Below are 24,166 nucleotides of genomic sequence, written 5' to 3'. Positions count from 1 at the left end.
AATCTTGCTGTGGCTCCCATGTCATTTCTGCTCTGCTCACCTGACTCTAAACCCTAAACCTTGTGTTTTTTGTATCCTGCATCTTTCTGCAGCCACCTCATCCCCCGTGTCCCTCCAGAACCTCCCGCTCCCTTTGCGCATTGCTCCGGCTGATGTCTGACCATTCCTCCTGCCCCTCGAAGGAGTCCCACAGCCTGGAAGTCAGTGTAGAGCTCCAGTGCCCAAACGTCCGTTCTGGGTCAAACCAAAGGCACATCTCTCTTGGTGCCGGGATCACGCAGGCTCTCAGGGAAGGCAGCTTGGAGGGTGATATCTGCTGGCCAGTGGCAGGCAAAGGATGTCCCAGGAAATGGGGAAATGCAGTCCTCAAACGTGTCCCCCATTTCACCTTTCAGTCACTCTCTCTCTGTCTTTTCAGCTTGCCTTCCTGGATATTACAAGCTTTCCCTCCGTCTCCCTCTCTGCTCCCCTTGCCCTGAGCACAGCTTCGCACATGAGGAAGCCTCCACATTCTGTTCATGCCAGAAGAACTACTCCAGGTCCCCGTCAGACCCACCATCTGCCTCCTGCACACGTACGTCTCGCTGAAACGGCGGCTCTTTGTAAAGCCAGGGTACGAGGATCCAGGTGCCGCGTCTGTCCTGCGGCGCGGAGCTGAGCGGGTGTGCGGGAAGCTGTCGCCCTGGTAGCCTGTGGGAGCTGCACCCGGCACGCGTGTCCCTGTGGGAGCTGCACCCGGCATGCGTGTCCCTGTGGGAGCTGCGCCCAGCACACGTGTCCCTGGGAGGACCGGCCCGCGCCAGGGCACTGCTGCGTGGGGAGGGGATGGAGCTCCAGGCTGAGGCTGCAATTTGATGAGAGACGTGCAGCTGGGCTTGCAGGCTCCCCGGTAAAGCTAGGGCACAGTCATTTAGTCAATATAGTTCACAGATTTTAATTAAATGGCCTCTAGTTAATTGGATTGGACCCCAGCTGCTCCAGTGATGGATGCTGTGGAGCTGCCTGCACAGCGATGAGAAACCCTCCTGCTTTGCCTGACGACGCCGGCGGCTGGGCAGTGTCCGACCAGCGGCGAGGCTCCCGGCTGAACCTGGGCTGGCACGCGGAGCTGCTGTGTCTGTCCCCAGCAGGCGTGCTGCGTGAGCCGCTATGCGTACACGTCCCTCCAGTGGGGATTCTCCATCCGATGTCCCCACCGTGCCGCGTGCATCAGTGCGTCCGTGTCCCCTTTGTGCTGCCATGTGCTGTGGCTGCCCAGGACCGCGCTCTCTTGCTCTGTCACCGATGCCGCTGCTCCCAGAGGGAACCCATAGGTTTGCCCTCCTCCCCAGAAAGTCCCGCACCCGTGGCCTATGCACCAACACTCTTCTGCTTCCAGGTCCGCCCTCCGCCCCGAGGAACCTGGTCTACAGCCTGCGGCAGTCATCGCTGGTCCTGGAGTGGAGTGCCCCTGCCGACGCGGGCGGCCGGAGCGACCTGACCTACAGCCTGTGGTGCGGCCGCTGCCCGGCAGCTCTGCGGGGCCGCTGCGAGCAGTGCGGCAGCGGCGTGAGCTTCGTGCCGCAGCAGACGGGGCTCGTGGACCGGACCGTCACCCTGGTGAACCTTCTGCCTCATGTCAACTACACCATCCGCGTGGCGGCTGTCAACGGCGTCTCGGGCGTCAGCCCGTTGTCGGGGCAGCAGTACGCCGAGGTCAACGTCTCCACTGGCCTCTCAGGTATGGCCGCTGCGTAGCGCACGCAACTGCTGAAGGCAGTTGGTGTCCCACCCCCGTTGCCCGCACTGTTTTGTGCTCCTTTGTCACCTCTGGGGTGTGTGGGTCTGCTCGGTGGCCAGGGCTGTGGCTTTGTTGCTGGGGGGACCTGGGTTCTAGACGTGGTGTGGGCACCGGCCTTGGGCTCGGCACGCCCGCTGCTGCGGCAGCGCCCCGATTCCTCTCGGCTTGCTCCGGTGGTACAGACATGGTGCTCGGCGATGACGGGCAGTGCAGGCAGGAGCGGGAGGTGGAGACCGGCCCGCGACACCGCCAAGGGGGTTTGGGTTGGTGCTCCGGGGGGGCGAGGAGCCCGTGGCCCCGTTGTCTGCCGTTGTGTTGGGCCACAGTGGAGTGGCAGTGAGCGTGGCGACAGCCTGGGCCCCTCCCCGGGGGTGAGCCTGCTCTGTGATCCGGCTGCGGTTTGAATTCACAGATCACGAAAAAACGTCTTCAAAGAAGCAACACTTTCAGCCTATTCACAAGAAAACCTCCTTGAAATAGATAATTCAAATATTGGTTGTCTTTTGGAAACAGAAAGATTGATTTCATTTCTTCTATGCTGGTCCGTGGGACAATTTCTTACTGCAAGTGTCCCTTTCTGCTCCACGTTTTGTGTTTCTATCCCCTTACGTGAGGGGAGCGAGCATCCAGCCTCCCGGCATCCGTGGGGCCCCTGGCCGGCCGGAGGGGTTTAGTCCCTCCGCGGTTGTTGGCTGTGCCTAAGGGAAATCAGCTCTGGCTGCTTGTGTCCTTGTCTATTCCTCTGCGGTGAGTTATTAATTTGCATGAAAACCCTTTGCCAAGCCACAGTTAATGGAGACAGATGATCCCCACGTACCTCGTGGCAGGAATTGGCCAACAATCTCATCTGAAGAGATTAAACTTTGATCTTGTTACAGGTCATTTTCCCACCATTTGATCAAATATTTTTGCGTGTGTTGTTGCTTTCTCTTCCCTCATGTCCTGGTTCTGGCCAGGATAGAGTTAATATTTACCTGAGCTGGGTGAAGAACTGAAGCTGGTAGCCCCTATGGCTGGGATAGTTAACTAATTAGCTAACAGCTGGGGTTAATTTACCCAAATTAGCCAAAGGGCTATTCCACCCCATCTGACATCATGCTCAGTATCTAAGTGAGGAGGGTGCTGAAGGGAGGCCCCCTGCTACTTGGAAGAGACTGGATGTGGAGATCTGTTGTGAGCTATTGTACTGTATTTGTGTTCCATCACTCTCTTGTTTTCTTCTGTCATTACTGTTAAATTTACTTTTTGTTCAATCTCAACCCGTGTGTTTGGTTTTTTTCCTGGTTTTCTTTTGTTTGTCAAATCTCCTCCTATTCTCTCGGAGGGTGGGGGGAGTGAGAGAGAGACTGCGTAGTCTGGTCCCCGTTGGGGCTGAACTACGACACCTCATATAATAATTCCTGCAAATCTGTTGGGTGGATGCTGCGCCGCGAACTGCTCTTTGGTGGAGGTGTCATTCCTCGTTAGGATCTTTGCAGTTCAAGGATGGATTTAGCTCTGGGAAGATCGTCTGTCTCCCGAACTCAGGTTATTCCTGAGCTAGCATACAAGCTAGGGTGGGGTGAGCTTAATGAGGCCTGATAACGAGCCGTTCCTCCGGAGGCTCCCGCCTGGTGTGGGGCAGAGGGCAGGAGATTCCAGCTCAGGATCTGCCTCCTCGCCTGGAGCTTCAGGTCTGAGCTGGGGACAAGGGGCGCCCCGTCCTCTGCAGAGTGAAGCGACAAGTCCGCAATACCAACCCTCGCCTCAGCCGTTCCTCCGTTTAATGCAGCTTTTCTTCTGGGTGAGTGGGGATCTCAACACTGCGTACTCCTGAAGGAACTGAGATGCACATGAAGAATATGGCGTAATTAATCTCGTTATCTGTTCCAAATCAAGGTCTCTTGTTGAGCTGTCAAGTCTCCGGATGCAGATGGTGGCTCAGAATTAGCTGAGCAGCTGAGGCTCAGGAAGTTTCTTGAAACACACTTTTTGCTGGAGAGGGTGTCCCCTCCTGAGGGCAGTGCCGGGCTGGAGCCGCTCCTTCTGCAGGTGCCCGGTTCCTCTCGCTTTGGCACTGTGGGCAAGAAGTGACAGTGACAACTAACCTACGCCTGTGGGGATGGACGGGGAGAAGGTCATCTCCTGGGGTCCGGTTTGCCTGTGACACCCTTCTTGGGCAGGAGACCCCCGCTGCGAGGAGGGCTGTGCGCGGGAGGGGACGGCGGGCACGGGCGGCTGGTGGAGTGTGACACCTCCAGCGAGTCCCCGGAGCCCCTCGTTGTGGAAGCCCCTCGCAAAAGTGCTGGAGAAAGGGAGACTTCAGGGACGCATGGAGCAGCGGTGGCTTCCTTGGCGGCTGCGACGCGATGGTCTCCAAGTCATTTGCAGCATCAGGGAAGATCTGGCTGCAGATATGCAAATTCTGAGGAAAAAAGTTAAACAAAGAAACAATTAGTCTGTCAGATCCCTGCTCCTCTAAATATACCTCTGAGTGCAGCTTTTGCGCTGCCCTTCCCCTTCGGCAGTCGCGAGAGGGAATTAGCGGTCGTTCATTGTATTTGCGGGGAAAAAGAAAATATGCTATTTAGTCCGCGGGAGGCCAAATTAATACTGTGTTTTTTTCTAATCTGGCCCCAGCGTGGGACTAAATAAAAGTGTTTGAGGAGAGAAGGGAGCTGTTTACCTGCAGGAGCCGGAGCTGCATTAGCTGTGTAAATGTACGCTCTGGGACGATGTCATTTATATTCCCGGCAGGGATCGGCTCCCATCCTAAAGGGCTTTTAAATCCGTTGTGGATTAATAATGCAGCCAGTGCCGAAGCGCAGTCTCCTTTCTGAGACTGGAGAAGAAGTTTGGGCTGAATTAGGTCCTCTGAAGTAGATTTCCTTGCGCCTGCTTGTTGCCGGTGCAGCACCAGCCCGGCCCCAGCCAGGAGGGCAGTGGGTGCACGGCACGAGCGACGCTGGGGTGAGGGTCCGCGCTGCGGGGTCTTTGCCATCCGCGCGGTGAGAACTGGATCTGGAAGAGCCACGGGGTAACGGATGAGGCTGAAAGAAGGACCCTGGGGCAGGGGTTGCCTGGGACGGCGCACGGTGAGTGTTCTGTGGTGGGGCGTTAACGGTGTCGGAGGGGAGAGGCTGGCTCTCCGCAGCGCGAGCGGCGCCGTGGGGCAGGGCGGCAGTGGTTCTGTCCGTCCGGTTGCCGCTCGCCCGTACGGGGAGCAGCGGGAGCACGAGGGACGGCTTGTGGTCTGTTTGCTGTGTGCCTCCTCGGCCGCCCCGGCTCTGAAACGTGCAGAGATCGGGTTCCTGGAGACGCTGGGTGCTGGGAGCCGATGGGTGGCTCCCGCTGCGTGGCCCGCGGGTGCTCTTGGTTCAGCTCCGTCTTTAAGGACTTGCTTAAAGTCATCCCTCTGCAGCCCCTCCGGCTTTCGGACGCAGTGTGGAGGGAGGGGTGCCCGCACCTAGTTTTACGCCTTTTCTGCTGGTACGCTGGTTAATTAAGAGGAGTACACTCGCATACGACGGAACGGAGCTTATAAAATCGGGCAGAGTGGTGAATAATTTAATGTTTGCTTTTTCAGAATAGAGGCAATGTTAGGGGAGCTTAAAATATTGATGGAAAACATGGGTTGTTTTTTTTTTTTTTTCACGGTGTGAAATGCTTTATAGTCTGTGTGATTTTCTGTAATCCCTTTTAAACATATTGGAGGCTAGTGCCTGCTTTTCCGGCGTGTACCGTGGGTTCTGCTCTGCAGCACATCACTGAGCCTGAGTTTTCCTGCTGACTTTAACAGTCAGGACCACTTGTTGAGGTTTCTTCAGTTGTTTGCTAGATTGAGAGATACGGGAGGGCGTCTCTGTGATATTTTATTGACGGGAATCCTATAAAACAGCAAGGAGCGCCTAACTTAGTTTCCAGGAGCAAAACCCAAGTTGAATGTCAGACTGGCCTGTGTCACTTGTCACTTCCTAAAACACGCGGTGACGCGCGCTCCTGCGGAGGCCGCAGGCTCGTGGCGGGGATAACCCCGCTGTCCCAGCAACCAGAGCTGTGAGCGTGGCCTTGTGCGTTTCTGTGTGTGTACGTGGGTCAGCGTGTGCTTGCGAGACTGGTGAAGGAAGCAGGGAATATTTATCTTTTTTTTTTTTTTTTTTTTATCATCTTATTGAAACACTTCTGACATGTGAAAATCATTCTCACTGCTCTGCCCCAACAGCAAATCATAGAACCACAGGATGGTTTGGGTTGGAAGGGACTGTTAAAGCCCACCCAGTCCAACCCCCCTGCAAGGAGCAGGGACATCTCCAACCAGATCAGGTTGCCCAGAGCCCTGGCCAACCTGGCCTGGAATGTTTCCAGGGATGGGGCATCCACCGCCTCTCTGGTGGTGCCATATTCACAGCCTGTGCCAGTCTAAACCTGGCTCTGGTGAAGCGGGAAAAGGAGCAATTTGCAAGGTTTGGAGCAAAAACGTGCCCAAAAGTCTTTGAAGGGCGGCAAGAGGGCACAGGGCTTCCCGCCCGTGCCGGCGGGGTGAGAGGCGGAGGACGGAACCGTTGCCGCACGCGGCGGCTGCTGGCTCTGGCCATTCGCCGTGCGCTGTCCTGCAGACTGGCGTGAGGAGGATGGCGGCACCGCGCGCACCGTGGGATTGCCGTGCTTCAGGAGTCGCAGGCCTTCCTTGTGTGAAAAGCGTTGGCAAGAAATGTGGGATGTCAGAAAGCTGAGGTGTTTGTCACGCTGCCGTGGGCGCCCGTGGAGGAGGTGGCAGGCCTCGGCATGGCTCCGTGCCGCGGGTTCACGGTGCAGCCGTCCGGGGGGGGTTGTGTCCCGTTTGGCCTGGTGGTCCTTTCTGCCGGGGTGAACTGTCTCCCCTTACACGTGGACAGTTTGATGTCCCCTTAAAGGTCAGCTCTGGGGCCAGTATATTTACTTTGAGAATGATTTTCTTTTTTAAAAAAACCACCAAATGCTGTGCAGCCAGAGTGGAGCAGAGGGAGCTGCGTGCAGGGGGTGCGAGCTCTCGGCTGCCCTTAGGGTCCTCTCGCTCTTCCAGCAGAAGCTGCGGAGGCTTGGAATCAAGGAGCAAATCATCATGAATAAAACAACAGGAGGACTCCTTTCTTCAGCAGAGATTAATGAGCTAAGTAATAAATACCAAATTTCACAGATACTTAAGTTCACTTTCCAGGGACTCATTCCTCTCCGCAGGAGTCTCTGTGGGGTGGTCAGGGTCCAGCCAAGGTCCTGATCTGATGGAGAAGCGCGACAAGCTAGAGACAGCCGGGTTCCCTGTGCAGCTTTCTCTGTGCCTGCTGCAGGGCCACTGGTGCAAACGGGTGAATCGGTGGGTTTTGACCCCCGGTGCTCACCGAGGTGGTCCAGGGACCACCCTTCCCTGTGCCACAGCCGTGTCATCCAGCTGCGGCCCAGCTGATGGCTGCTGAGGGCAGGCTGGGCAGCCCAGAGCCACGATTACGGGAGGCTTTTCTGCCATTCCTCATTCTCCCCTCATCCCGAGGGGAGACTTTCTGCCCCCCGAGCAGGACAGCTTGTGGTACAGCCCCAGAAGAGCCGTGAGGACCCTGCTTGGCATCTTCAGCCACTGGGGAGGTCAGTTTTTCTAATAAAACCTAATTTTCCTCTTTACTCACTCCAAAGCAGAACAAGGGGCTCCAGTTGAAGCTTTTATCAAGGTGCCAGGTACAAAGTTTATTTTCCCTACTAAAATATTTAGTGTCTTTCTTGCATAGCACCTTTGCAGCAAAGACGACGATGTCCTAGCGTGTCCCCAGCAGCCCTCTCCTCCCTACTCCTCCTGGTGAACTGCCCAGGCCGGGGGCAGATCCTGACGTCTCAGCCGCTGCCGCCGCACTCTGGGCGGTCAGCGGACGCCCTGGAGATGCTGCAGACAGCCCGAGGGGTCCAGCTGGCTTTCCGCTGGTGCGGGAGGCAGAGGCTTTTGGAAGAGCTGCGGGGATGCTGCTGCAGGCAGGGAGCCCGGCGCAGGCGGTGCCACTGCCCGTACGGCTCCGGACCCTGAGCGCAGGCCGGAGAGCAGGAGAAGGTGGTCAGAGGAGGAGATGGCCTGGAGCAGGCTCTGGGAACGCAGAGGTGGGCGCAGCAGGGTGAGGCAGGCAGACCCTCCTCTGCTGCCGCAATCGGCCAAGGCATCGGGCGGAGAGCCTGCGGATAGCTGGGAGCCGCGACCTGCCTGCCGCGTGCCAGAGCCAAACGTGGTGAAAACGGGAGCAGTTGCCAAGCGCATCTTGCATAGCGAGATGAACTAAACGGGAGCACGTGTGCCAGGGAGGAAGATTGAGCGTGGAGCGTGTGCTAAGGAGAAATAAACAGCCGGCTCCCGCGGCCCAGGCAGCGGGCAGGGCAGGCGGCTCTCCCGTCTTCCCGGCTGGCTGGGGCGGTGTTGGAGGCGGCTGGAGGAGCCTTGGTTTGGCCTACGAGCCCTCCTGCTCGGAGACTGTTTTGCATTTCCCAGAGATCGTTAGCGGCAGGATCAGAGCACTGGATGTTAGCTGATGCTCAGACTCCTTGCAGCACCGCGGGCAGAGGGTGCCTGCAGGATTTTTTGCTTGTTTTCGGTCAGAGCGTTATCAGCTGCCCACGGATTACAAAACTGTGGTATTTTTACCATTATCTTCTCCCGCCGGCTGATCACCAGCTTGAAGTTTGCCCTATTTCAATCCTGATTCAGAGAGAGGGAACTGGTATCTGCAAAAGAAGCGTGCTCTTCAGCTTTTTCAGCTGTTGAAGCTTTTACTGTGGCACCACAGGGCAGAAGCAGAAATGAAGTAACCGACCGTGTTCATGCTGACATGGGACTCGCAGCTGAGATGAATATGAGTATAGAGATTAAAATTCCCTCTAATGTGATTTCCTGGTTGCACTTGGCTGTTGAGAACCACAGTTACCAAAGCGTGGTGGCATGCAGGGTCACTGGCCGCGTCCCCAGCCGTGCTGGGCCGGTGCGGGGGCTTTGGCCGCTGCTGGCTACGGGGAGGGCGTGGAGCGTGCCGCCGTGGTTGGGGGGTGCTCTACCTCCAGCGGCACCGCGGTCACCCGCTGCTTTCCTCTCTGCTTCTCCAGCGCCGACTCCCGTCACTGACATCCGCACGGATAAAGTGGAGCAGAAGAGCATCTCCTTGTCGTGGCAGGAACCGGGCTTCCCGAGCGCCAACGGCACTGAATACGAGGTCAAGTACTATGAGAAGGTAGGCGCTCTCGGTCACGCCCCAGACTTCTCCAGCCAGTTCCCGGGTGCATCCCAGGCCGGCCAGGTCTGTCCCTCGGGAGCGCGGTGCGCGTGGCCGCGGATGGTGCTGCCGTGAGGATTTTACTGGCACCTGAAAGGAAGAGGAGTGCTTCAAATGGAGACCAGTAAGGTCCTTTCTTCTCCAACAGTGTTTAGCAATCTGCTTATGCAAGTTTTAGGAAATTTGGATTATTTGTAGAATTTATGTTAATTAGTGGCTCTTTTCCCCTGTCTATGCAGCAAGATTTCATCCAGTCATAATGTTGACATCTCTGTGGGAAAAAGAGTAAAGCTAATAATTTTCATTCATTCTCTCTTTTGTTTTGTTTTTATGCGTTGTATGGCTTTTTTTTTCAAGGACATTAGAAATCTGAGGTTTGGGTGCTTGCCATTAGCCAGCTAGACAGGGACTGCTAAACCATACGAGGTTTCTAAATCTTTGACGGGATGACACCTATATTTATAGCCCACTCTCTGGGAAAGCGTGGGACCTTGTGGTCTTCACTGGTCTAGGACTGAGGGCCACTGAAACTTTGACTTCAGTGAGCTGTGAGTGGTCTTCCATGCAGGAGGGGACACGAGCAAACGTTTTTGGGACAGTCTCTTAATTTTAAAAACAGCTGTTATTTGACAGGTGCAGTGGGTTGAGAATTTTAGAAGAAATACCAGTGGGCAGAGAGCAGGGACAATGCTGTACATCAAAATAAATGCAGTTTATGACACACTTCCGCAAATTACCTTATCTGCGTGTGCTCAGGCTCGTTATGAAACTGATTGCACGTCAAGCAGACTGTGCAGGTGACATGTTGGTGTTCTGTATTTAGAAACAAGCTACCTTGAAGCTGATTCATATTAATGTGATTTCCAGCGTTTGATAGATTTGAAAAGAGGAATCTGTGGGTGAGGGCGAACGCTGAAGCCCAAGACAGTAATTCCTGTGCAAATGGGCTGCAGCAACGAGATACTCGGGGTATGTGACATGAGGAAATGTCCTGCTTGGGTGGAGAATTCAAACTATGGTTTAGCAATTGTTCACCGAAATGAGGCTCTTGATGCTGATGTGAAAATCAACTTAGTTCCCAATCTTTGCTTTTAAGAACGTGCTTTAACTGGCGATTCAGAGGGAAAAGCGTATCGGATGGGAAATACATTTCACAGTGATGTGCCCAGCCCTGGGAGCAGTGTGATGTGCGACTGCCGCATGTGCCGAGCTGGATGGCGGGGCTGGGACGCTCATCGGGGGCTGGGACACTCATCAGGGGCTGGGATGCTCATTGGGGCTGCTCCCCAGCGTAACGAGGGTGAGGCATGTGTGGGACCCGAGAGAGGCGATGCTGAGGTAACGGCACGCAGCCTGGCCCTGCTCCTGGTGGAAAGTGGCCCCAGACAACCCCACTCTGTAAATGAGCAAAGGTGGTGTTTCTGTGGGAGGTTTTAGGTTTAGATAGATTGTCCTGATGGGATCCAGAGGCGAGGTGAGGATGCAGCTGTGCGGTGCCCGCTCCGTGGCACAGCCGTCAGTCTAGGTAGAGCTCGGTGTCTCATTATTTCACAGGATCAGAGGGATCAAAGCTACTCAACTGTGAAAACCACATCAACGGCTGTGACGGTCAATAACCTGAAGCCTGGCACCCTCTATATCTTCCAAATCCGGACGTCTTCCTCACCGGACTATGGCAACTACAGCCCCAGTATTGAAGTGGAGACGCTGGCAGAGCGTAAGTGTTGGCAAGGCTCGTCCCTTACACACCTGCGGACAGGAGGCTTTTTGAGCTGAGTCGTCAGGATGCTGCTGCTTGCTGCTCCTGCCCCAGATGCTCACGGTTTCACGGAGCAGCGTCTCTTTCTCTGGCTCTGCCACTCTGGGTCTCAGAGCAGATACTTCCCAGGACTTGCTTTTAATTACATTGCCCCAGAAAGTGCTTAACAGAGCTCAGGTGACCGGAGGGTGGCTTTGCCTTGGTGCAATGTTGGTGCTGGAGCAGATCTCACCAGATTGCTTCCGTGGGGCCACCGGACAGGTGTGGGATGGGAGCGAGTGGCAGTCCCTGCTGGCGTAGCTGCCGAGGGCACGATCCTGCCCGTGCTTGAGAAGCTGTGCAGCCCGCAGCAGGCATTGCCTGGCCGCACAGGCTGCAGCGGAGGAGGCAAGGCTGGAGTTCCAGCTGGCCTTGGATGCGTCCCCCAGATAGATGACTCTTACCCCCGCTGCCATCCTGGCTTGTTAGCCACTTGGCTGAATAAGGTCAGCCAGCATCAGTGCTATTTGCTGGGACTTTTCCTTTTCACAGTTTCCATTCATAACTATAGTCCAGAAGCATCTTATTTCACTGACTAAAAGAGGGCTTGAAGAGGTCGTTGGCCTTCAGCTTAATAGCCAACCCTGGCTAGAAATGAAAGCCCTGAGCTGGCTGGCTCAGTACGACTCTCGCAGATTGTGTTTAACGGGGCTTTAAATTGCATCTGTTTGCCACACAGAAGACATTTTCAGAATGAACTGAAGCCGATAAAAATTTTATATAGAATGTAGCTTTCTAATACCCCTGTTTGTAAAAGTAGGAAGGGAAGGGATTAATGTGATGAAGAAAAACTATTTTTAAGTAATAAATTATAATATGTCCCTCTGATAAAGAGGAACCTTTCCTCAGCACTGGTTAACAAAACCAGGCGCCTGGTGCGGCAATGTTGGCGCTGCTCTGTCCGTACCCGCAGCGCTGCGCCTTGGTCTGGTTGCACCAGCTCGAGCTTTTAAAACCAAACCGGAATGTGAATTGTTGTGAGAATCGTGAAGAGTGGCCTGATGTGGCAGGTGAATTGTCCCCCAGCCTTGCTGGAGAACACAGGCTGGCGCTAGGAGGGAGCGGCCGGGGCTGCCCCGTGCCTTGGACCTGCCCCAGCGCGCGTTACCGACCGGCTCTGCTTCCCTCCCGCAGTGACGGTGGCCTCCAGCGAGCAGAACCCTGTCCTGATCATCGCGGTGGTGGCCATCGCAGGGCTGACGGTGCTGGTGTCCATGGTGATCGGCGTGATGGTCTGGAGGAGGTGAGCGTGGACCAAGGAGGCCGGGGACTGGGGCAGGGGAGGAGGGCTGAAGCGAAGCCCCCGCGGCAGTGGCTCTGCGGAGCACGGGGCAGCGCTGGCTCTTGGCGTGGAAGCTGGGTTGAACTGCCTGCTGACTCTTTGTGCCGTGGGGCTGGACTCTGGTCCTGAGCACTGCTGCTTGAGGCTTTTATACCCAGCGAGCGGCTGCTGCCCAGATAACGGCGTGCATCTTCATTCTCATTGCAGACAGTGCGGGTACAGCAAAGCCAGCCAGGACGGGGACGAGGAGCTGTACTTCCACTGTAAGTGAAGCCTGGCCGGTGTGACTGTGTGGAGATGCCTGTATTTATTGCTATTAATAACCCAGCTCCTGACAAAGCAGCCCTGAATTCTTGCTTTTTTGAAGTGTTGTCATCCTGCATTATCCCAGAGCAGAGGCTCAGCGCAGCGAGGCTCTCTGGGGAGGACGGGCTTGACAGCTTCATAAGCCGGTGTCCGTCCTTCCCGCACACAGGTCACTGCCTGCCGAAGGAAATGGAGATGCTTTCAGCTTTCCATGAGGCATTTGAATTATTCCATCAGCTTTTCACAAACGGCTGCATGAGAATACAGCTTTGTTTTCTGGGGCTACTCTTGATTATTGAGCAGCAATAATTTTACAGACAACAGTTGTCAAAGGAAATTCAAATGTCAGGACTGATGAGTTTATTTGATTCCTGGCATATGCCCGTGAAGCGCGCACATGCTCTTCTGCTCCCCGAAGCACTTCAGAAGCAGCAGAGCCTGCGTGCTTCTCGGGTGCAGCTTGGCCGTTTCACCTGGCTTTGGGGGGCCTCACGCTGCTGAGCTGCCCTGGGAGCTCGCGGGAGGTTTTCCGTGCAGGGCGAGGGCAGCACAGCAGCTGCCCGGTCTCAGGAAGGCAAACGGAGCCCAGGTGGAAGGGGGAAGCATTGCGTGGGGTGACCCCTTCCCAGAGCGATCTGGAGGTCGCAGCAGGGCTCTGCCGTTTGCCTGTGTGCTGGTCCCAGACGGGCCAAGGAGAACATCATCGTCCTTGCCTTGCGCAGGGAGAGGGGGAGACACGGCAGCGCTCTCGCAGGGGCCCGGCGAGTGGCAGAGCTGACGCCCTTCACCTGTTGTTTTGGCTGTTTGTTTTCAGGAAATGTCAGTCAGGGTTTTGAGGAGGTCCCAGATAGCGGGCGGCTGTTTCACCTCCGGAGCTTTGCAGGGGCTCCTGCGAGCCGGTCAGCCTCGTGCCGCACGGTTCTCCTGGACGTGCTCCCCGTGCAGCAGATGGTAGCAGCCTGTGGGAGGTATTTTGCTGCCCGTGCTGCTAATGGAGGGGACCTGGAACATGGCTGTTGGTCATTATTATAATTATCTCTGCTAGGGGTCTTGGGAACGGAGATGATTTGGATGCTCAAGGATTAGCACGGGTGGCAGAGGCTTAGTCTGGGAGGGAGCTGTGCTAGAGTGAAGGGTCTGCTCTCTCTTAACCTGGGGGTTGTGGCAGCGGAGCAGAGCGATAATGTTCATTTAATTCCACAAAAAAATTCCTAGCTACCTGAAAGCTGGGTCTTTTGCTTTGCTTAGAAAAAGGTGGCAAGTTAGTCCTGCCAGCAGACCTGGAGATGGATAACCTGCGAGAGCGTTTCGCAGGACAGGCGGCTGGGAGCTCTGCTGAGCCTTTCTCATGTGCCCTTTCTGCCTGTCCTGCAGTTAAAATACCGACCAGGAGGACGTACATCGACCCTGACACCTGCGAAGACCCCGTGCAGGCCGTGCACCTTTTTGCCAAGGAGCTGGATAACGCTAGTATCAAAATTGAGCGGATCATCGGGACAGGCAAGTTCCTCCTCTGCGGCGGGCGCTGCGGCGGTGGCCATGCCATGGGTGTCCCCGGCCGGACCGCTCCCCTCTCGCCCGCGGCACGCGGTGCTGCAAGGTTGGTGCTGCGGTCCTGCCCGCCCCGCAGTGCCGTGGGCGCGTGCCGGCCCTCCCACCGCTGCCCGTGGGCTCTGCTCGCTTTGCCGGCGTCTCCCAAGGCAGCTCCTCTTTCTCCAGCGCTGCGCAGACCTTTGCTCTTGCTCGTGTCTTGGGGTACGCGCTTGCAGCAGAGAGATGGGAGTGGGGCTGGCGAGTATTTTGTTTGGGAGCTTGATTTCGCATTCCTGTGTGTTTTTCTGAGGCACTAAGTACAGCCAACTGAGTGACGCGGGGACCAGAAAGCATCAGCAATTATCTGCATCTGGGCAGTTTGACAGCAGCATGAAAACTATTTATAAATATGTGAACCTAATGATTTATTGATTTTCATCAACTTCACTGCCTAAAACTTAAAAGCAAATTAAAATCCCCTCACTGGGCCCTAGAGCCTTCATCGCTAATGTGTGCCAGAACATGGGAAACACGACTCTTCTTTGTCATTTCTTTCCCTAACGATAAATTCAGCTGCAGAAAAAGGAGAGGTGGAGGAAGGGAAGAGGGAAAGGCTTGCCCAGCAGCTTAAAGGGAAGAGGCCACTGAGGAGAAGAGGAGGTTGTCTTTGTAGATGCTGGGTGGAGCAGCTGAGACTAATCCCACATACCTCTCAGATGCAAATTAGTGTTTGAAAAATCAAGAAAAATTAGTCAGGAAGATGTTTCGATATAAGAAATTTGGGAGTGCATTTGTCTGACTGCTGACCTGACAAGTACCTGGCTTTCAAATCAGTAAAGCTTTTCATACCTACACATTTTTTCCTGTGAAGCTGATATCGCCCTTTTACGTTATGAATTTGGTAGCTCCTGTTGTCAGGCACGTGGCTGTGAGCAGTGGGGTGCTCTGCCCCAAAGACTGCAGAAACCCTCCTGGCCCTGCCATGCTGCGTTCACGAGAAGCAGACCCGGCCTGTGCCGAGCTGGGAGGCTCGGGGAGCGCGATCCTGGCCGGGGGTTCATCATCTTTTTGTGGGAAAAAGCACAATATGCGCTCGAGCAGAATGGCTTAGAGGTGTAGGAAGAGGAAGAAGAAATGGCATTGCGTTATCGCACGTTTTCGGTATCACGTGCTGATGTTAAACTCGTGTGAAGGGTTGTGTGTTTGGCAAGGGTGGGGGAAGATGGTAAAACAGACTGCAGGGGAAACTCGTGGCTGTGTGGGGCTCCGCGCGTTTCTGCGTTTACGGATTGGCAAATCCTCTGATTAGCAGTGGGAAAGCCTTGCTTGTCTACACAGCGAGGCATATCGCTCGTGCTACAGAAATGCACTTTGTGGTCCCAAAGCGAAGAAAATGTCCCCTAAGGGGAAGCTGACTTCCCAAGAGAGGACTGCTGCCCTTTGTGGGTGTGTATATAACCTGTCTTTATAGTGCAGCTCAGTAAAACATCGTCCTTGCGCAATGACACTGAAAGCTGAGGAAGCCGTAACGTCAGGTAGCTCATCCTTTCCTGGTCTGGAAATGGCAGAGGGCTCTGTGGCCACGCACAACGGAGCGGTGTGAACGCGATCGCGGGGCGTCCTCTGGGAAGGCGCGGTGCCGAGCAGCAGGCTGTGCGGGACGTCCTGCCGCGGCTGCTGTTTGACTCATCTCTCTGCTGCGCAGGAGAGTTTGGAGAAGTCTGCCGGGGATGCCTGAAGCTGCCCAGCAAGCGAGAGCTGCCGGTCGCAATCCAGACCCTGCGGGCAGGGTGCTCGGAGAAGCAGCAGCGCTCCTTCCTGGCAGAGGCGTGCACCATGGGCCAGTTCGACCACTCCAACGTCATCCGCCTGGAGGGGGTCATCACCAGAGGTGAGGGGGGTCCCGGGCTGTACGACTCGGGGCAGCCTGAGCCACGCACGGTGGAGGAGAGCACCGGTCCAGGCAACGTGCCTAGGCTGTGGCTTTGGAGCAAGGACCTGGTGCTGGAGGTGCTAAACTGTTGTCTCTCTGGAAATCAGGTGTTTCCTTATGTATTAGCTATTTTAGCATTCTGATGATTAATACAATGCTTACAGCTAGATTAATAAATCCAGGTAGCAGGACTGGCTTAGCAGCAGAACTGTGCACTCTTCATAAAAACAAATTGAAGTGAGGCTCTGTCGGTGAAACAGATGACTCTGCTCCCGGCTCTCGTGGGAGCGTGTGTGCTGAACTAGTCTGTGGATGCTGTAGCTAAATGGATATTCATGTAAATCCAGAGGAACGGGAGCACGTGTGCTGGTTGTAACTAGCCTTTGTATTAGGTGAGGAGGTATTTCTGTCCCGAGTCATGGGCTGAGCTGGTTGCTTTTGCTTTCACTGGGTAGTGCTGTCCTCCTCTGTGATGTGGTTCAGCATCCTGATAAAGGAACGCCTGATTCAGAGATCCAGTGGAATCCCAGCTGGGAACCGCAGGAAAGCCTTCGGCCCACTGCTCCTTGCAAACTGTCCGAGATAAAAGTCCTTGTCCCCCTGAACAGTCCGGCAGTGCGGGCTGGCCGCGCTGGAGGTCAGCGCCTGGGTTTGACACCCGCGATGTCCGAGCTGCCTGAGCTGCGGGCAGGACTGAGGCGGTGCTCCTTGTCTGTCCGTGCAGGGAGTCCCATGATGATAGTGATGGAGTACATGGGGAACGGCGTGCTGGACTCTTTTCTCAGGGTGAGTGCTGTGGGAGCCGGTGGTAACTGCTGGGGTTTGCTGGTGGTGCCCCCTTGAACTGGGCATTGCTCACCTTTCCCTCCTCTTTTTTTTTCCACAGAAACACGAGGGACAGTTCACGGCCATCCAGCTCGTTTGCATGTTGCAAGGGATTGCCTCTGGGATGAAGTACCTGGCGGAGATGGGTTACGTCCATAAAAGCCTTGCTGCCCACAAAGTCCTTGTGAACAGCAGCCTGGCTTGCAAAATAACCGGTTTCAGACGACCATTAGAAGATAAGATGGAGACCATCTTCTCCACCATGGTAAGCTGCATTTCCAAATTCTATTGTCAATGTTCCCTGAAAGCAAAATGAGGACAGAACGGCTACAGAACCTCTACAGAGGTGGATGTCCTGGCTGCAGTGGCCAGGAGCACTTGGACTGGGGCCTGGCGTCACTGGAGAGGTGTGCAGCCTGCTCTGAAAGCTGAATAAGGATCAGATCCAGAGCCAGCCAGCATCCACGGGTGGCGTTAATAAGACACGTAGCAATTTTTCCCAGGCTCCCGTTTCTTTCCCCGTGTATGAATGCGGGCTCTGCATCTTAACAGCTTCTTTCTCAGCTAGAAATGAAACGCGTTTAGCCAGGGAACTGCACGGCGGCTGCAAGAACTGGCAGGGAGGCGGTGGGTGGCTGGAGGCAGCCCTGGCAGCCTCAGGGTTCCTTGTGTCTGTTTTATCACTTGTAATGAAATTCATGGTTTTCAATTAAGAATTTAAGTCCTGCTTGATTCACACTCGTGCCTCGCCAGCTCTGCTAGCCAGTGTGTCTCCCCAGTGCCTGCGTGCGCTTGGAGCAGCTGCCCGGGAGCCCATGGGTGCGGAGCTGGGGGGCTGTCCCTTCCCGCTGGGCTGGGAGCACCCCACGGGCCCCCACAGCTCCTCGCTGGAGCCGGCTCCCCCACCCCACTTCTTCCACATACTGCTTCGGCGCGTTTCACTTGAGGGCACGTCAATGCATTTTAACTGCAGAGCAATAAGATGTGTTTCGTTAGGTACCCCGCGGCCGCCGATTACAGCCGGGGCTGTTAGAGCATCACGTTAACAAGGCATTCATGTTTTAAAGAGCATCGATTCCTCAATCAAACCAGCACTTATTGTGTGCGGGGAGCACTGGGCAGCGCCAAGGGAGGCAGCGGCTGGTGCGCACTGCCTGCGGGGACCCGCGTGTCCCAGTGCAAGGATGGGTGTCCCAGGGGGAAGAGCCCGTTTGCAGGGTTTGGCCCGCGCTCTGCCAGGAGCTGCAGGTATTTGCCGGCTCTGAGCAGGACGGTGGCAGAAAGAGTCTTGGAAAACTTTTTTTCAACTGTTATCCCTAGCTGCAGGGAAGACAGCTCAGTGTGCTCAGTAAGGAGAGCACCAGCGTCCCGACCGGTCCCTGGCAAAGCACAGCCCCACCGTGCTGGACGTGGCGAGCGCTGCCGGCAGAGCTGCAGCTCAGCCGCGGCTGTCGTGCCGCAGAGCTGCCCTGGCGCTGGTGTGCTGCTGGGGACGGAGCGGCCCGCTGAGCGAGGGGGATGCAGAGCCCAGTGGGAGCCCTGGCTTCTCCCACCGCAGCACAACGGGGCTGTGGCTTTGGGGTCACGGTCTCCCCGCTGTTAATTACAATTAGCTGCGGTGTCTGTCACCTGCTTCCCCTAGTGCGTCCAGAGGGCTCTGCAGATGCCGAGACGAGGATTGCTAATTACAGGAGAGCAAGCCAGGGTGGAGGGACTGTGTGTCTGTGCAGCTCTGAAATGGTTTTCATTAAATATTGATGTATAAAATGCCATCAGCTCTTCCCAGAGGCTTTCTCCTCTCCCGTTAATATTTCAGGACTCTCACTCCCATGTAGTAGATGACTGCATGGCCATTTTAAAGCCAATTGAGGTGAAAGTTTTCTTGTAGCACTAACCCTGCATGTGGCATGCGGACTTGCTTGGTGTCCACCCTGCGATGCCGGGCCGGGCACGGTGAACAACTGCCCGGGAATTGCGTGTCTTGGCTACGTCCCCCTGTGTAAGCACGTCATTTCTCCCCTTCTGCCATCCAGCGTGGGAAAAGCCTGGTGCTGTGGTCGGCCCCCGAAGCCATCCAGTATCACCACTTCAGTACGGCCAGTGACGTGTGGAGCTTCGGCATCGTCATGTGGGAAGTCATGTCCTACGGCGAGAGACCCTACTGGGACATGTCCAACCAGGACGTGAGTCCCCGGCAGCCGTGCGGTAGATGATGTTGCTGTTGCTAATGGTGTGCAGGTGGCTCCGTGGCGCACGGAGGAGCGGCTGCTCCCCAGGCAGGCTGTGGGGAGGGAGGTTTGCCCCAGGGGTTTGCCTGCAATCTGCATCGCTGCGCCTGACCCCGTCCCCTCCACCCTCCTCTGCCGCTACAGGTGATGAAGGCCGTGGAGGATGGGTTCCGCCTGCCCGCCCCGGTTAACTGCCAGCCACCCCTCCACCAGCTCATGCTCGACTGCTGGCAGAAGGACCGCAGCCAGAGACCCAAGTTCTCGCACATCCACAACATCCTGAACAAGATGGTGCAGAGCCCGGAGCCCCCGACGTGCCCCAGCTCCACGTGCACCAGGTGAGTGCCCTCTCGCTTTGCTGCCTGTTGTTCTACCGGTTCCCACCTCAGGCTGCCGTGCCCTCCTCCCTCCTCACCGCCCCATTCTGTTGGCAGGTCCCACGGCGCGTCCATCCCCCTCACCGAGCGTACCTTCTCAGCCTTCCCGTCTTTCAGCTCTGTGGGCGAGTGGCTGGAAGCGATAGAAATGGGCAGGTACAAAGACAACTTCACTGCTGCAGGCTACTGCTACCTGGAGTCAGTGGCCAGGATGACAGCCCAGTAAGTGAACTGGTTTCCTGGCTGTAACCTTGTGTTGCTGGGTGCAGCGTGAGAGCTCTGCTTTGCAGTTGCAGTTGGGCATCACTAGACAGGAGGACAGATCTTCCAAAACGTGTCTGTAGGAGCTTGCTGGGTGGGTTGGGCTGCGTGTTGCGCGTCTCAGTTGCTGGTTTGTGGAGCTGAGGTTTAAAGCTGTAGTTTCTGGCAAGAGTAGCGTTGTCTGTCCTGTCCAGAAAGCAGAGGCAAATTGAATGCGATTTACTGATAACCCCTTGCGCAGGCAGCGCAGGGCGGCAGGGCCGGGAGCAGTCTCGTGCCTGGCGTGCTGCAGGCACACGTTACCCCTGGATCCCCTGTCAGGGTCTGTATTGCTTTGGTTGCGACAACAACCCGAGGATTTCTCACTCCGACAGACCTGCAGTAGGCTGATAGCCAGAAACCTGCGCTGCCCTTGCCTGGGAGCAGTTGGTTTCGGGGCACTTTGCAGTTTTTCACGGCTGACGCGGGGCTCCTTTTGCAGAGATGTCCTCAGCCTGGGGATCACGTTGGTGGAGCACCAGAAGACCATCCTGAGCGGGATCCAGACCCTCCGGGCCCAGGTGATCCAAATGCACGGCCGAGGCGTGCAGGTGTGAAACGGTCCCCGCGGAGGCGCAGAGCACTGACCCGGCGCGCCGGGGGAGGAGACAGCCAGCCGGCCCCGAACCAGACCAAATCCCCGAAACCTCCTAGTTTCAGGTGGGATGTAGGAATTGCAGAGCTGCTGCCAAACAAATCGTTCCGCATGGCAAGAGAGAGAGCGGGGCTTCCCGTCCACTGTGCCGGGAAAGCCAAGGATTCCTGGGACGCGTGCCTAGGTGGATGTGGCTCTCCCTAGCACTGGTTTGTAAGAAGATTCAAACTGTAATGATGCCATTTCAATGGTAATTAGGTCAACAGGGTGGATGGACATTTGTGCACTGTCTTTCTAGAGCTGACAGCGTTTTCCTATCTAGCATCCTACTGGTGAAATCCATGGGTATTTTTATACAAGCTGACATGTTCTAGCAACCCCACAAGGAGCTTTTATTGCTTTTATTTTTAGAGACCAGAGCACAGCTCACACCCAGCGACCAACTTCTGGAAGGTGACTTTCCCCATCTGCTGTGCTGAAAGGAAACTCGTTCCCAGTCAGGTCCCTTCCGCTCCGAGAGTTACTTCACCGAGTCTTGACGCCACAGTGGGTGAACAAAAAAGTATTATCCGCTGAAGTGCAGAGCAAATGGTGCTGAATGTTTCTAAGGCTCTCCTGACAGGACAATTTCAGCGAAGAGATGAAAAGCTTTGATGAAGAGGGCCGTAGCCAAGAGAGGGCAAGCAGTGGAGCCCTTGGGCTGCCCTGCTGATGCTCTCAGCCTTCACTGCCTTTTGTCCAGGTCCCAGTTCCTCATTTTGCTGCTGGAGCCCAGCAGCGGGGTGGGAACTTACAGACCAGAGTAACAGCAGGCGGCATGCTGCTGCCGCATGCAGACTGAGACCTGCCCGCCGTGCAGGACTGATGCTAAAGCCGCTCTTCCCTGCTTCCCGCCGTGCAGTTTTGCAGGCAGAGCCTCCCGCATCTTGGCTTTGTGGGCAGCTGTAATGGCCCTGACTGCTGTCCCTAGGCTGCGGAGCAAAGCAGGCAGAGCTTTGGGGCAAAGTTGGGGCCAGAGCCTGGGGGCTCCCTGCTGCCAGCTGAGCTGGAGCATCCCGCTCGGAGGTGTCCGCTCTGCCTCGGAGCAGTGGATGGGAAAGTGCTCTTTCCTCTCTAGGTCTGGAAGCTTTTACAGGGAAAAAAGTTTTATGAACAGCATTAATTCATCCCGCAGCAGCAGAAGGGAACCTCCCAGTTCAGCCAGAAATGGGATAAAAACCTGGGAATGGTTTGGAGCCAGAGACACAGGCGTGACTGTGCTTTGGGTGGGTTTCTCATGTCTGTGGTGGCCCCTGGCCACTGGAACGGCCACCTCGGCTGCGGTGAGTGCCCTTCCCCTCCTCCTCCAGCTGCCCTGTGCCCAGCTGGGAGCAGGGAAGGGAAGGGCAGGAGCCTGGATGGAGCATCCTGCTCTGTCCTGCCAGGGCGTCCGTTTTCCACCACAGGTTAGCGGCTGGGCAGAGGTCCGTGCCCGAGGGCTGTGGTGCCAGCGTGCCCCACAGCACCCGCACCCTGGCTCTGGGTGCCGGAGGCGGCTTCAGGGGCTGTGCCGAAGGCACCGCGCACCCCAGCCAGGCGCTGGGGCTCGGGCAGAACTGTGGGATCCCTGAAATCCTGCCGTGCAATCCAGGCAAAGCAGGGCACATCAGCACTTTGTTCTGTGGCAGGCAGCAGCGCAGTGCTGCCTGCCTTGCACCCTGGCAGTTCCCACTGATGCAGGCCTGATCCCTGACAGAAGACATAAATAGCATCCGCTTAATAATACAAATTTCCTTGAGGTTAGTTAATTAAATGAGTCTTTGCAGCCTTGTACAGGGTTTTGTAGGCCTTTTATTATCATCTGTAAGTATTGCAAGTGAATTATTAATGATGAAATGCAAAGATTTACAAAGGGAATGAATGCTGTGAGAGATGCGCACAGCGAGGCTGGAAAGCTGTTGGAGCTGGATGTTCCTGTCAGCCTGCTCCGAGACAACGAGTTTCCGAATGATGGTTGAGCAAAGGGCCCTAAAGCAGCCTCTCGTGGGGCCAGCACCTGCCCTGCCTGGGCATCTTCCATCTCCCATGGTCGCGTGGTCAAGCAGAGTGGCCTGACCGTAGGTGCTGGTGGCTGTCCTGGGCCCGCTGGCCTCTGCAGAACGCGTTGCCATAGGGATCCAGGTTCTGCTTCTGTTTCCTTTTCACCAGCCTTTGGGCTCTTCTGGCTCAGCAGCGTGGCCAGGCTGGGTCCAGGAGTGCTCAAGACTGACAAGATTTCACTTTTTTCAGGTATTTTAGCTTGGTTGCATCAGAGATCAGAACTTTTCCTGAACGTCACTGGCCAGTGGTCTCAAGCAGGTGCCAGGTGCTGTTGGTTTATCGGTTTTCCGCCTTCCACCGGCGTTCCCAGGCAGGGCCGTGGTGAGCTCCGCGCGCTCCCGGCCGTGCTCAGATCCTGCCGCCCCGGCCGTGCAGGCTGGCGGGGAGACGGGCACCTTCCCCTGCGCAGGGTTTGAGCTCCCGGTGGCAAACGCGCAGGGGAGTGCGAGCCGGCGCGGACAAACCCGGTGGGGCCAGGAATCTGCAGGCTCTGCGGCAGCAGGCGAGAGCTTGCGCGCTCCAGGGAGTTTGCTGCTCTCTGGGGTAAATAAGCTCTCTCCTTCGTGCCACCTCTGCAGTTTGAACGTTCCCCTGTGTCAGCTGGTTTGGGTTTTTGATGGAAGGAATTTGTCTTTAAGTTTGGCCCGCGTCCGGTCTGGTTGGTCACTCGGCGTTCTGCTGTTTCACGTGCAGACGAGGAATAACGGTGAACCAAACCTTCATTTGGTAGAAATGCCAGATCCCAAGGATCAAGTGCAATTTGTACACTCTTTATGTTTACATTTTATCTATAGAGAGAGTAAGTTATAGTTCTCTAGGCAGGGAGTTGAACCAACTCGATTCCAGAGCCTCTCCCTGCTCTTGTCCTGTCCGCCGGGATTTCCAGCAGCCTCCTCCGTCGGGATGCGGTCCCTGCCCCCCCACAGCCGCTGAGCTCCGCGCGGGGCTGCCAGCCCGCAGGCTCCTGCGCCACTTGCTTGCGTAATCATGTGATGTTCTGTGCTAGAGTCCTCCAAGAAAAAATGAGACCGTCCTTCCATTGTTTGTTGGTGTTTCCCAAGAATTAGGGAATTAGGCTCCTGTACGACATTCTCTAGCACAATTGGAATTGAAGGTGTAATTTCTTCGTCTGAGTCTCTCTAGCTGTTCCCCAAAGAAATTCAGTGTTTAATTACTTTTCTGACTTACTCTGAGGCACTCGGATGTGGTGTTTCAGAAAACTTTTCTTTTAGACTGGTTCTGTGCATGGGACTGGGCTCCAACGCAGTGGAAACGAGGTTTTTGCTTTCCTGTCCTCTCCTTCAAGAAAGAAAAAGCACATACTGGCAGTATGCTTTCTAGCTTAGCGCGTTGCAGCAATAAACACTTTTAATTGATCTCCTCGTCAGCACTGAAGATAATAACCTATAGATTATTGTTATGATTTTAAAATTAACTCGTGTCCTCTCAGCACCTCTCTTTGGGGAAGCAGTCAATGCCTTATAATTAAATTAATTAGCAACATTGTTTTGAGGCTGCTTGACCAAGGGGAATGCCTCAAAACGATTTCAGTCTTTTTGCCCATCCAACCTCTGAGACGGTGCAAGGCTCCTTCCTCCCCCCTTGGCTGCAGGGAAGCCCCGCTCGCATCAGTGCTGGGAAGGGTTCGGGGCCGAGCGGGCCCGCTCGGCTGCTCCGGAGCAGTGTCGGCGTTAATTGCCTTGTTCAAAGAAGAAAAAAAAAGAGCAAGTGTTTTGTAATCTGCAGCCTTTGCTGGAGCTTTCTATGCCTTGTGGGAACGCCTCTGTTAGCTGTTCTTTGCCGGTAAGAAAAGGCACAGCATAGCCTCTCCCGGGGCGGCTGGAGCGCAATTCCCGCTGCTCGGTGCGGGCAGG

General features: G+C 55.6%; 1 protein-coding gene across 1 annotated transcript in view; it reads left to right on the top strand.

Moving 5' to 3' along the window:
• Positions 1–20,175, top strand: part of EPHA10 (EPH receptor A10) — a 39,523-nt gene extending 19,348 nt beyond the window's left edge. Inside the window, exons 4-17 of the mRNA XM_086765263.1 lie at positions 419–574; positions 1,379–1,720; positions 8,870–8,994; positions 10,591–10,753; positions 11,969–12,077; positions 12,324–12,379; positions 13,797–13,922; positions 15,661–15,846; positions 16,613–16,674; positions 16,775–16,978; positions 18,747–18,896; positions 19,086–19,279; positions 19,376–19,540; positions 20,061–20,175. Of these exons, the coding sequence (XP_086621389.1) occupies positions 419–574; positions 1,379–1,720; positions 8,870–8,994; positions 10,591–10,753; positions 11,969–12,077; positions 12,324–12,379; positions 13,797–13,922; positions 15,661–15,846; positions 16,613–16,674; positions 16,775–16,978; positions 18,747–18,896; positions 19,086–19,279; positions 19,376–19,540; positions 20,061–20,175 (2,153 nt within the window). The remainder of the gene's footprint in view (positions 1–418; positions 575–1,378; positions 1,721–8,869; positions 8,995–10,590; positions 10,754–11,968; positions 12,078–12,323; positions 12,380–13,796; positions 13,923–15,660; positions 15,847–16,612; positions 16,675–16,774; positions 16,979–18,746; positions 18,897–19,085; positions 19,280–19,375; positions 19,541–20,060) is intronic.
• The last annotated feature ends 3,991 nt before the right edge of the window (positions 20,176–24,166 follow it).

Source organism: Chlamydotis macqueenii, chromosome 22 (genome assembly GCF_036417535.1).
Source record: "Chlamydotis macqueenii isolate bChlMac1 chromosome 22, bChlMac1.mat, whole genome shotgun sequence".
Lineage (NCBI taxonomy): Eukaryota > Metazoa > Chordata > Aves > Otidiformes > Otididae > Chlamydotis > Chlamydotis macqueenii.
Note: the sequence above shows the minus strand (reverse complement) of the source record. Positions and strands in the feature narration are given on the sequence as shown.